The 14080-nt window shown below is 44.4% G+C and overlaps 1 protein-coding gene across 1 annotated transcript in view; it reads right to left on the bottom strand.

Annotated features, from left to right (window-relative positions):
- LOC126235632 (PDF receptor-like) overlaps positions 1–14080 on the bottom strand; it is a 368747-nt gene that overhangs the window by 15634 nt on the left and 339033 nt on the right. Inside the window, exon 11 of the mRNA XM_049944344.1 lies at positions 6056–6239. Coding sequence (XP_049800301.1) covers positions 6056–6239 — 184 coding nt within the window. The remainder of the gene's footprint in view (positions 1–6055; positions 6240–14080) is intronic.

Raw genomic sequence — 14080 nt, 5'->3', positions numbered from 1 at the left:
CAGCACGTGATATAGTTGGTAAACCCTGTCACCATACCCTTCACGTCCTGGCTATCAAATAGAACAATCCGGGAGGCTAATGCAACACTCCACCCTGACATGAGGAACTGGGGATTCTTGACTGGTCTGACCAGTTCCCTGATTTGTTACCAATCATAGCGTATCTGGGCCCGATGGGTACACTCATAGTCATACCAGCCTCTGGACGGGAACAATGGCGATATTACATACCACAGTTTTATTAAGGAATTCCAATCCACTTTGCCTCTATGCCCAACGAATAAAAACGTGTATTCCTGCCAGTAGGGGCCGCATTTCAAACCTACGTTGATGGCTGGCATCCGTACTGAGTGAAGTGAAATTTCAGTAATTTAAAACCCGTTATGTGATGTGTATCGGCCTCCATAGCTAGGTGGACATTGCGGCTAACTACCATGCAGAAGATCCGAGCTCGATTCCCGGTGATGCCAGAGATTTTTCTTTGGTGGGACGGGCGGTACGTCGTTGTGTAACTCTTCCCGTCTTCGTTAGTGTAGTCATTAAAAGTTATTTAATGAACGGTGTCGGATTGCAAATCGACTGACTGAAATTAACGCTATTTTTAATATTTTATATGATATTCTTCTCTGAATTTTTATTTTATGACAAACATTTAAGCTAATCCTTTCAAATATGGTCTCACCTGTTGGGTCCCATTTCTGCTAACGATACGTACGTCGGCACTGGATGTGGGGCTAGACAGTGTTGAAAAGTGATGACGTCACCACTAACTGTAAGCTTCTTATCGTTTCAGAATTTGTATACTTATGTTCGTAAGCTTATATCTTTTTCCTGTTGTAAATTACATACGGCATCGAGCGTAAAATAATTTTTAGTTTCAAAGTAAAACTGTGTAAATTATTGTATTTACTTTTCATTTTAATCGATTTTCCGTGTGCACTTTAGCGACATTTTTTCGGAAGTAAGGAAAATTAATTACCTGACTTGCTGAACATCTTTCACGCTCATTGCATCTTTCGCGCTCATTTGTGCAAATAGTTTCATGAGGTGCCTACTAACAGTTCTCTCATCTTTTCTACGAGGGATGAATGAGTCGCCTACGGTAAAAGTTATACAGTAAAATAAACACAGTGCGAGAGACAAGTTCTGTCTTAATTTTCTGACCTCCCACAACGAAACGAAGTCGTTTGCCTTCTATTAAAAGATAAATATTTTTAATTGGCAACATCAAGCATATTATATCTGGGCGATATTGCAAATCGGAAGTAAAGAACCATCGATATTCGATTTCTCTATAGAACGTAGTTCATGTTTACTTCTCGGTACTTTGTTGTAGGACAATTTAAAACAACAAATTCGTCAGATTTCAGTAACGTCCTTCTTATATATAAATGACAGATAGATGTGAAAAAGCTTAATAAAATAAACCACTTAAGAAAAAAAAAACTTTTGAAAATGCTGAAAGCCAGTCATATAGTTCTAAAAGTTAAAGAGGTTTATACGGTTCGAATTCCTTTAGTATTCCAGTCAAATTTCTTGAACTCGTCAAATCTGATCTCCTACATTTTCCTTTGTTTCCCTTCATATCTGCAGACAATTTTCAAGGTGGTCTTCGGGAACACTGTTCTCCATGTTCCTATCAATACAAACAGTACATAAAATATGTTTATAAAATATACTTACCACCATTTTATCGTTATTAAATGAAACGAGCCAGAATGGTTCATATTTTCGACATCATGTCACGTAGAATATACGACTAGTAATTACAATGGTTTATTTATATCCAGTCACATAATTAGATAGCGCAACAGCTTCTTTGGAGAGAGATCGTCATACTATGCAAAAATTTGAGTGCAAACAGTTACGCTGAGATGTCTCTCCGATATCTATCTAATGGATATGTCGTTCGAGTAGTTGCTGGAGAGAACTCAACGTATCCAGAGCAGTTCAAAGTCGTTAATATTTTCTTGATGACGGGGATGAGAGGCTGGCCTCACCGCACAGAGATCAAGATAAACGCCACTCTCTCAGAGAAAAGAGATCTTGGATGTAACCTTGAACACTGCAGGTTTGTTACCATAACGAATAGTCGCCGTTTGATCCACTGCAAAACCTAATTTCTGTGATCAAAATCCCTTCCACTTTCAGAATTAAGACGAGTTCCATCACGCCAGTCATCACTGTTTTGTTTTATTTCAGGGCGTAAAAACAATTATTCATTCGCGCGCATGTCAAAAATGTGAAACGCGAAGACAAAAAGAGGAGTTAAGAATGACTACACGACAATCCCATTTGAAGGAAGAGAAGACAGCTATAAACAGGGACGCGGAGAGAGGTTTATAAAATACGCCATAGAGAAACGGAGGTCCGTAACTAAAAATTAAATGGTTGTCGCCATATTGCTACGCGGATAACGAATAAAACGCAGTCGACAGCCCGCGTGATGTCCGCTAAAACGGCCGGTAACTCACACGAAACCCAAGCGGGAACGTAAACGGTTAAAAAATGGGCATTCCCTCAGGAAATGGCAGATAGTAAAAAGTGGGGCGCATTGTGCTCGAAGTGGTGAGGGAACGCCATGTAGCAAGTGGCGATGGCCAAAAAGGCAGTGCCCAATACGCAACCTAGTTAAAATGACCTCCTCGCGGCGGGAGGGCGTAGAGGATGTCGTCCAAGGTGCCGAGAGAGGCTCAATAACCCGGAGCTTACTCCCATGAAGGGAGGACCGGTTGCCAAAGGGACACCACATGCTGACAGACGGCGACACAGAGATCAACGGAGGGAGTATAAGAAATGATGGGCCGTGGTGCGAGGACTGCAGCCTCGGCAGCAGCGTCAGCAGCCTTCTTTGCTGTCAGATCCCCATATAAATCGCGCAGTGGTCCCATCAAGAGTAATCATATGACAGCTTTCTGGACCCGTTTCACTAAGGGGTGGGCGATGTAGAGCACACAGAGGCTTTGAAGGGTGCTGAGAGAGTCTGAGGAGATATCACAATTGAGAGGTCTGTGTCGCTGGATGCGCTCGGTGGCTTGATACAGGACGAAGAGCTCCACTGCAAACACTGAGCAGAGTGCCGGAAGCCGATACGGCGCCAATGAAGAAGGCACACCCGACGCCACGGTCAGTCCGAGAGCTGCCAGCGTATACAAAGATACTATCGCGAAGTTCCATGCGAAGGTCGTGAAACAAGGCGATAGAGCGAGGCTTCAGTAGTGTACTTAGGAAGCGAATGGAGGCCAAGGTGAGCATGGACCCTTTACAAAGCCAAGCTAGTCAAAGGGTTCACACCTACTTAGAAAGTTGCAGGTAGCGTGAAGTTAAACTGCCAGAGCAAGATCCGAAAGCAGACTCCAGGAGGTAACAGAGAAGAGGCACTCAAACGAGTTATCGTGGAGGCAGGCATAGGATGGGTGGTCATTCCTGGCAGACAGACGGTCTGCATACCTGCTGAGAAGGAAGTCATGGCCGTAGGACAGCGGCAGTTCGGCAGCTTCTCCATACAGACTCTCAACTGGGCTTGTGTAAAAGGCACCGTTGCCAAACGGACTCCACGATGGTGGATAGCATTGAGACGGCATAAGAGGGACGGACGTGCAGATGCATAAACAACGCACCCATAGTCGAGTTTCGAACGGACAAGGGACCGGTAGAAACACTAATGCACGGTGGCAACAATAGTTAAAGGTGTGGGCTTAAGAGGCAGCCTTAATTTTCTGAAATATAAGGTGGTCCTGCCGGCCTGCATTGTACATGGATGATTTTCCGAAACCAACAGTCTCGCATTCCGATCTGTCACAGACAAATCTCTAAGCGGTAGTCATATACGGAAAATTCTGCGAAAATAATGTTGAGCAGCTTTATTAAACTGGAAAATACTCTTTACGAAATGGGAGACTGGACTATCGGAATTCTGAGGAGACGTATGTGGAGTACCGTTGTGATATTTGAGCATTAACAATGGTATATGGAACTCTGTATGCCAGTTCATAATGATTTCACCACATTCTCTTCAGACTAAAGTGAAAAGAGAATGATTTTCTACATTAAAGCAGTCGTCATCGGTAAAGAACACATGCATCATCAATTCATTCCTTGTCCAATCTCGATGTTACTGACGGTACATTAATCTGACTCATCTCAGAACCACTGCCGTACATCTGCAGACAGTTCGATTGATCTGACTCTCCAGATCAACTGAAGCATGGGATACAACCCGTCGGCTTTGACCAATGACGTCATAGTTTGCTCATAGATATTAATGCCGTTATTTTCGAGCTGTAGATAATAAATCGGTTATCTTCAGTGACGATGCGTCGCCATTGTAAATGTAAATAAGTGAAAGTGATATAAGACGGGGCTAGACATGTGCGTTTTTTGTCACTTGTATTAACGTAAATCACATGTTCATTCCATTCGGCACATTCTTAGTAAGTATCAGATATTTTGGAAGAACTGTTTTTCATTCTGGGCAAGTTTTACTTTTTGATTTTGGTTTGTAGCTATGTATTTATCTACTCCTATGAATATAGAGGACTTGAAGAAGGGTTCATCAACTGCAGTACGGAGTATAAATTTTACAGTTGTCACATTTTTCGCCTTCGCTAGGACTAGTTTTACCACGATATTTTTCATTCGATACTAGTACTAGGGAAGGCGAAAAGATCGACATAAGTAAAATTTTTCTACCTTAGTTCAGTTGACCTACATACGTCAAATGAAGAATAGGATACTAGTGGTACCTAAGACGAAAAAGTCGACATACGCTAAATTAGTATCCCGTGCTGCAGTTAACTTATGCATATTAACTGAAATACGGGATACAACTCATATATTACCACAGAGGTATTCCATGCTAACGTTACTTCTGACACTGTTTCTTCTTTCTTTTCTGCACTGGTATCCCAACACCTTCACTTGAGCTATATAAGTCAACTGAAGAACAGGATACTACTAGGATTCAAATAGGCGGTATACTTAACATTATGTTCGAAATGTGATTGTACGTGATATATGTCTACGATCTGTTTTCTCTGTCGTGGATTCTTTTGTTTCTCCACATTTCTCTTTGCTGTTAAATCTGTGCAATACCGCATCTGCGGCAAATGCTGACGTCTTTGGTCAAAGCCGGCGGGGTTGTATCTCATTCTTCAGTAATCCCGACTCTCCGCTACAAAGCTAGTCGAGAAACTGCAGGAAACGAGACTGCTGTAACTTCTGCAGACAATGATCTTGCGTGGCTGAGTATCATCCGACTCTTTGAGGTTAGACGTCGATCCTGTTGTGCAGAGGTTACTCTTGGTTGACACTCACCTAGCTGTGACGGACTACCAGGAGCCCTTTAAAGTTGTCGCTATTAAAAGCTGTTGATGCTGTAGTTTATGTAAGCATTGATGGTATGTTCAGTTTGTTGCCTACCGTTACGTTGGTTCAAATGGCTTTGAGCACTATGGGACTTAACTTCTGAGGTCATCAGTCCCCTGGAACTTAGAACTACTTAAACCTGACTAACCTAAGGACGTCACACACATCCATGCCCGAGGCAGGATCCGAACCTGCGACCGTAGCGGTCGCGCGGTTCCAGACTGTAGCGCCTAGAACCGCTCGGCCACATCGGTCGGCTCCGTTGCGTTGGAATTATGTACCCGTGTGAAGCCAGATGTATTCCTTCCCTATACTAAAGGAAGCTGCCTATCAGTACGACACTGCACTCCCAATGGGCTCGAGTGGGGCTCAATTATTTGTCTGAACTCAAAAGTTTAGACCTTACATCATTTTCCTAAATCAAGGAAAACCACAGGAATGGTTCCTTTGAAAGGCGGTACGGCTAATTTCCTTCCGCATCTATCCACAACAACAGGCATATGCTCCACTTCTCTGACATAATGTTCACTCTTTCTTTCATGATAGCATGATTCCACTGTCCATTTTTTAATTACAGTTACTTCACGTCTATGCCTCTCAGAGGCCACAATCGTTACAGCTCAATAATGAATACATGCAGCAAGGCAGTTATTTGGGTGGCAGGCAGTTTGAGCGGCACAATACGCACCTCGCCGTTGAGGAAGCAGTAGAGGCAGGCTATGAAGAAGCCCTGGAAGGAGACGAGGAAGTGCGTGGCGTAGGACCAGAGCGCGAACTCCCAGGCGGCCCTGTCCAGCGGGGCGTCCGCCATGTTGACCAGGTTGGTGATCCCCAGCAGCGGCAGCAGCACCACCGCCGCCCGCACCGCCTTCCTGGTGACAACAGTAGAGAAAAGCTATAAAGAAGTCCTAGAAAGCGACAAGGAAATGCATTAAAACAGTGCGTGATGTCCTAGACGAACTTGGTCAAATGGACAGCTGATCGGGTATTGTAAGGTCTGATAGGACCAAACTGCCGAGGTCATCATTCCGTAAGCTTATGCACTACTTAATATAATTTAATCTAACTTACGCTAACGACAACACACACACCCATGTCCGAGGGAGGACTCGAACCTCCGGAAGGGGGGGGGGGGGAGCCACCTGGACCGTGAAATGAAGCCACAGACCGCGCAGTTAGTTAACTACAGCATTAACGTCACACCACTGCGACCACAGTAATAACTGTAGAGGAATACTACGAAAAATTCCTGGGAGGAGAAGCGAAACTGCGTCGAACGAAAACATGAAGAGCCAAGCAGCTGTGTGCTGAAATGCTTCTGCAACGGTCACCAGGCTGGCTATCCCCAGCGGCGACATCAGCTCCATTGCCACTGCACCAGTTTCCTGGTGACAACAGCGGCACAGAAGTCATGGAGGGAGACCTGGAATCGCATCAAATCAAAGCACAAACTCCAAGTGGATCCTCTCCAGAACGGCATTCTCCTTGTTGAACAAGTTCGTCGTCGCCAGCAGTGAAATCAGCGCCACTGACACCGCACCAGTTTTTTGGTGGGAACAACAAAGGAATATTATCAAGAAGTAAAGGAAGGAGACTAGTAACTGCGTCCAATAAGAGCACGAATCCCAAGATGGTCTTATCCAGTGATGCATCAACTGTGTTGAACAGGTTCGTGGTCTCCAGCAGTGATGTCATCGCCGTTGCCACCATACCATTTTCCTGGTGACATCAGTAGAGGAACGTTACAAAGAAATACATGGCTTATGGCCATAGTGCAGTGTCCCATGTGGACTTTTCCAGGTGGCATCCGCCATGCTCAACAGCCGGGCGATCCCCAGCAGCAGCCTCAGAACCAGAGACGCGTGCACAGCTTTCCTGTCGACAGTAGTGTCAGAGGAGTGTACCCACCAGAAACTCAGTAACTAATCAGGGCTACCATGCCCATGTGAGTACAATATTGCTATTGTGAAGAAGTACGTCTCAAATAAGTTTTAGAACTTCAATCGTGCAGAGGAAAAATCTTTTACTTCAATAGACAATCTAATTGTCCCCAAAACAATGTCATAAAGTAGGTAAAGTAGATCGGTGTGGAATTTAAGGTGATAAGTATTGCACACCGGTGGGACGTGGGAAATGAGATGTCAGATGAGATCTCCACATACACTAGGACACTGTCAGGCACTGCCTCTAAATCTACACCCACATTTTAGCTCAGCGAGCTATCTGACTATATGTTCCACAGGTTACTTCAGGTGTAATGGTCATTTCTCCTTTGCCTGCTCCTGTGATGTCAAGCGCAAGAAGAGAAATCAAAAGCTGCACTGTATTCCTGTGAGATCTTTTCGGGAAATAAGTAGGATGAACCCAAGCCTCACTGATACTATTAGTTGTGATTCTGGAATATTTTCTAAGTGCCTTTGTATATGCGACCTATGCTCTCCGTTGGCTCATTACAAAATAATAATTTGGTTCGTTACCTCGATTAACTCTGTTTCTGTGAACATATCTTCATAACACTAAAGAAGCCTCAAATACACTACTATACAAGTAAAATTTTATCACAGTGTGTTCAGTCTGGACAGTCAGTGTAGAGTACACTATTTAACAGTTCCGGAACTGTTCCCTTGCAGGTCTTGCTCAAAATGTCGACCATCATGATCATGGAAAAGAGCGCAGCGACGGATCATCGACTGTGTGACACATTGAAGACTCTCAGAAGAATGGAGTACTTGTTCCGTGGCTACGACAATCCTAGCAACCAGGAGCAAGTGATATCGACATCAGCGTCGTAAACTTCAGGTAGCCACTGAAGAAGAACCTTCTTGGTGACTGTATTTTGCTGGCTTTTTTGCTGTTCGCAGCATATTTTTCCAGAATCAAGGGTAACTGTAACTGGGATAACATACCGAATACGTCGTAATTATGGTATTACCGTTTAACGAACCAGTGGAGACCGTGGCTCCCTTATACGAAAATACCCTAGAATCACTTCCCAACTTTTGTCAATTTAATTTGGTTCTCGCAGGAAGCAATACATTGGCTGCATCTTCAGTGATCACCCGCTCTCGGAATTTTAACGGTAAAGTTGACACCGCTCACTGGTGCACAAAGAATCTCTTGCACCTTCTAGCATTAGAGTTGAATTAGCATTTACGGGATAGTTTGGCACATACTAAATCAACACCTGCTTTTCGCTGCATCATTCCTCAGTCAATACTAACTGATAATGTGCTCTACAGCTGAGAGATAATGCACAACTTTGGGCTGAGCGAAAAAGAAGACAGAGAGATAGAGAGAGAAACGGCGTGAGAAGTTCCGCCTTATGCAAGACACCTTTCTTCTGTTTTGTTTCACCCATACATGTTTCAGCACTTTTGTGCTATCATCAGTGGGTTTAATTTTTATTTTTAACTGTAAAATTGTCTTTACATATAAAAATTTGTTTTGGTTATAACATTATGTCAAAGTTCCATTTTATAGCTTAATTGGTGAAAAGTGGATGTATGCATTAGTTAACATACCTTACATTGTGTTTTTGTCCATTTATTTTGGTAGCTACTCTGCTACACAATACTGTTTACATCTTGTCATCCGCCAACAGCAAAGCGTAACTTATGTATCTGTTTGTTATGCGTTTACGAACGGAGAAAGAGAGAGAGAGAGAAAGAGAGAAAGTAACTTACAATTTTCAAGTTGTGAAGCACGGACACAACAAGAAGATCTGCATCACAAGAAGAGAGAGAAACGTTTCAGCACGAAGGAATTATCAGAATAGGACAGACATAGATATATGTGATGGACATACACAGGTAAACATATGAATACAATTCCAGAAAAGTTGAACGATTTTTTCAACAGAAACAGCCTCGCAAATTGAGCTCGTCAATGACGCGTTTCTCCACTTCTGTTCCTTACGCAAGCAACTATTTGGTTTGGCAATGACTGAGGTGTTAGATTTCCTCCTGAGGGACAGCGTGCCAAACTCTGTCCAACTGACAGACACATTCCATCGTCAAAATTTCGAGACGTTTGGAGGGGTCCTACCCATAATACTCTAATCATTCTCAGTTGGGGGGGAGATATGGCGAACTTGCTGTCCAAGTTAGATTTTGGCAGGCACGAAGAGAAGTAGTAGAAACTCTCACCGCGTAAAGACGAGCATTGTCTTGTTGAAATTTAAGTCCAGGATGGCTCGCAATGAAGGACAACAAAATGGAGGGTAGAATTTAGTCGACGTGCCGCAGCGCTATAAGAGAAGCAGTTGATGACATTCAAAGGAGTCCTGATGTGAAATGAAGTGGCGCCCCAGACCGTCACTCCTGATTGTCGGGCCATATAGAGGGCGGCAATCAGATTGGTACCCCACCGCTGTCCCTGGTGACAACAGAAACGTCCTCGCTGGTCTTTATGTTGGGAATGCAAGAGGGCGGCGTAGGTTTCCTTCAATGACAGAGATTCCTCACAGTTAGATATAAAAAGATATTTAGTAAATATGAAGAAGTATTCAACTTAAATGATGCTTCTTCTTGTGAAATATCCTGCAGATTTAGACGTTTGAAATTACTGTAAGTCCTATAAAATGTTAAAGTCCTGTCACTGTGATTCTGGGTGTTGCCTACATAGAGTCCAGGGTTGGCCTACAATGCCTACGGAGCCTGAGTCTTGGCTGACGACGTACGAACGCTGCAGCTTGTAGACTCGGTTGTAACTGGACACTGCACACGACTCGGAGCCCTGAACAGAACTGACCGCTGCAGATCAGTGCTCCGGTATTTAAGGGGCGTCGGCCAATCGCTATCCACAGACGTGTTTCCTTTGCGTAGGCAGCTGCGGTCCCTTGCGGAGCTCGACATAGTTCGTACTGCCAAACCATACAGCTGATGCACTACGAGTGTTTCGAGGGCGTGTTATCTATTGTGGTGCGGTACTCTCTCAAGTCGTGGTTACCGCCACCAAACAAGCGGGACTCTTTAATGAAGACAAATCTACTCCAGTCAATGAGACTTCTGGCCGAAGACGTGTCGGGAGACACTCCAGACGGATAGAAATCCGAGAGTCGCCTGCCGCACGACCAGACAAGTAGGAGTAATGATCTGAGGTGCCATATCTTTTCATAGGAAAATCCCTTTGGTTGTCATCCTCGGTACCTTTATAGCGCAGCGGTAGGTCGACGATAATCTACGCTTCGTTTTGTTGCCTTTCATAGCAAGCCAATCTGGGCTTATATTTCAGCCCAGACATGGTAATTGGATGTCTCTATAGGCCCCCTGGCTCAGCAGCTGTTGTGGCTGAGCACCTGAAGGATAGTTTGGAAAATATTTCGAGTAGATTTCCCCACCATGTTGTAGTTCTGGGTGGAGATTTTAATTTGCCGGATATAGACTGGGAGACTCAAAACGTTCATAACGGGTGGCAGAGACAAAGAATCCAGTGAAATTTTTTAAAGTGGTTTATCTGAAAACTACCTTGAGCAGTTAAACAGAGAATCGACTCGTGGCGATAATATATTAGACCTTCTGGTGACAAACAGACCCGAATTATTTGAAATAGTAAACGCAGAACAGGGAATCAGCGATCATAAAGCGGTTACGGCATCGATGATTTCAGCCGTAAATAGAAATATTAAAAAAGGTAGGAAGATTTTTCTGTTTAGCAAAAGTGACAAAAAGCAGATTACAGAGTACCTGACGGCTCAACACAAAAGTTTTGTCTCAAGTACAGATAGTGGACAAAGTTCAAAACCATCGTACAATATGCGTTAGATGAGTACGTGCCAAGCAAGATCGTAAGAGATGGAAAAGAACCACCGTGGTACAACAACCGAGTTAGAAAACTGCTGCGGAAGCAAAGGGAACTTCACAGCAAACATAAACATAGCCAAAGCGTTGCAGACAAACAAAAATTACGCGAAGCGAAATGTAGTTTTAGGAGGGCTGTGCGAGAGGCGTTCAATGAATTCGAAAGTAAAGTTCTATATACTGACTTGGCAGAAAATCCTAAGACATTTTGGTCTTATGTCAAAGCGGTAGGTGGATCAAAACAAAATGTCCAGACACTCTGTGACCAAAATGATACTGAAACAGAGGATGACAGACTAAAGGCAGAAATACTAAATGTCTTCTTCCAAAGCTGTTTCACAGAGGAAGACTGCACTGTAGTTCCTTCTCCAGATTTCCGTACAGATGACAAAATGGTAGATATCGAAATAGACGACAGAGGGATAGAGAAACAATATTGCTCAAAAGAAGAAAGGCCGCTGGACCTGATGGGATACCAGTTCGATTTTACACAGAGTACGCGAAGGAACTTGCCCCCCTTCTTGCAGCGGTGTACCGTAGGTCTCTAGAAGAGCGTAGCGTTCCAAAGGATTGGAAAAGGGCACAGGTCATCCCCGTTTCCAAGAAGGGACGTCGAACAGATGTGCAGAACTATAGACCTATATCTCTAACGTCGATCGCCGGCCGCGGTGGTCTCGCGGTTCTAGGCGCGCAGTCCGGAACCGTGCGACTGCTACGGTCGCAGGTTCGAATCCTGCCTCGGGCATGGATGTGTGTGATGTCCTTATGTTAGTTAGGTTTAAGTAGTTCTAAGTTCTAGGGGACTGATAACCACAGCAGTTGAGTCCCATAGTGCTCAGAGCCATTTGAACCATTATTTCTAACGTCGATCAGTTGTAGAATTTTGGAACACGTATTATGTTCGAGTATAATGACTTTTCTGGAGACTAGAAATCTACTCTGTAGGAATCAGCATGGGTTTCGAAAAAGACGGTCGCGTGAAACCCAGCTCGCACTATTCGTCCACGAGACTCATAGGGCCGTAGACACGGGTTCACAGGTAGATGCCGTGTTTCTTGACTTCCGCAAGGCGTTCGATACAGTTCCCCACAGGCGTTTAATGAACGAAGTAAGGGCATATGCACTATCAGACCAATTGTGTGATTGGATTCAAGAGTTCCTAGATAACAGAACGCAGCATGTCAGTCTCAATGGAGAGAAGTCTTCCGAAGTAAGAGTGATTTCAGGTGTGGCGCAGGGGAGTGTCATAGGACCGTTGCTATTCACTATATACATAAATGAGCTTGTGGATGACATCGGAAGTTCACTGAAGCTTTTTGCAGATGATGCTGTGGTGTATCGAGAGGTTATAACAATGGAAAATTGCACTGAAATGCAGGAGGAACTGCAGCGAATTGACGCATGGTGCAGGGAATGGCAATTGAGTCTCAATGTAGACAAGTGTAATGTGCTGCGAATACATAGAAAGATGGATCCCTAATCATTTAGCTACAAAATAGCAGGTCAGCAACTGGAAGCAGTTAATTCCATAAAATATCTGGGAGTACGCATTAGGAGTGATTTAAAATGGAATGATCATGTAAAGTTGATCGTCGGTAAAGCAGACGCCAGACTGAGATTCATTGGAAGAATCCTAAGGAAATGCAATCAGAAAACAAAGGAAGTAAGTTACAGTACGCTTGTTCGCCCACTGCTTGAATACTGCTCAGCAGTGTGGGATCCGTAACAGATAGGGTTGATAGAAGAGATAGAGAAGATCCAACGAAGAGCAGCGCGCTTCGTTACAGGATCATTTAGTAATCGCGAAAGCGTTACGGAGATGATAGATAAACTCCAGTTGAAGACTCTGCAGGAGAGACGCTCAGTAGCTCGGTACGGGCTTCTGATAAAGTTTCGAGGACATACCTTCACCGAAGAGTCCAGCAGTATATTGCTCCCTCCTACGTATATCTCGCGAAGAGACCATGAGGATAAAATCAGAGAGATTAGAGCCCACACAGAGGCATACCGACAATCCTTCTTTCCACGAACAATACGAGACTGGAATGGAAGGGAGAACCGATAGAGGTACTCAGGATTCCCTCCGGCACACACCGTCAGGTGGCTTGCGGAGTGTGGATGTAGATGTAGATGTAGATAATGCCCGCCCGCACACGGTGAGAGTTTCTACTGCTTCTACTGGCGCACGCGGAAGCCTGACTTGGCCAGCAATGTTGGCGAATCTCTTCCCAACTGGGAACGTTTGAAGTTTTATCGACAATACCCTGCACCCAGTCCAGGGTTGTGCCGATCTAATGCGCCAGTAGTATAGAATTTGGCACGATATGCCTCAGGAGGCCGTCCAACAAATCTGTCAATCAATGTCAAACAGTTATTTGGCTCGACATTGATTGATAGAGCTGCTAGACATCCTCCTGTGGGGTAACGTGCCAAGTTATGTCCAGTTGGCATATTAGACCGTCATAATCTCGGGCCGAATGACTGCTTGATACGGGATAGAGGTGGACCAACGCGTTAACGGTTTGCTCAATCTGTAATGATCTTTCTTTGTACAAATCATCCAGTTCATCTCAAACTGCCCGCCCCCGGTAGCTGAGTGGTCAGCGCGACATATTGTCAATCTTCAGGGCCCAGGTTCGATCCCTGGCTGGGTAGGAGATTTTCTCCGCTCAGGGGCTCCGTGTTCTATTGTTCTAGTCACCATCATTTCATCCCCATCGATGCGTAAGTCGCCGAAGTGGCGTCAAATCGAAAGACTTGCACCCGGCGAACGGTCAACCCGACGAGACCCCTAGTCATACGACATTTCCACCTCAAACTGTGATAATTCCTTATCTGTGTATGTAAATTATATCTTCCGAGTTCTGTCGCATTCTGAGAATTTCTAAGTAGTGCGTCTTCTTTTGGCTTAGGCT

This window comes from Schistocerca nitens, chromosome 2, assembly GCF_023898315.1.
Source record: "Schistocerca nitens isolate TAMUIC-IGC-003100 chromosome 2, iqSchNite1.1, whole genome shotgun sequence".
NCBI classification, from domain to species: Eukaryota; Metazoa; Arthropoda; class Insecta; order Orthoptera; family Acrididae; genus Schistocerca; species Schistocerca nitens.
This window is presented reverse-complemented; position numbering and strand designations above follow the sequence as displayed.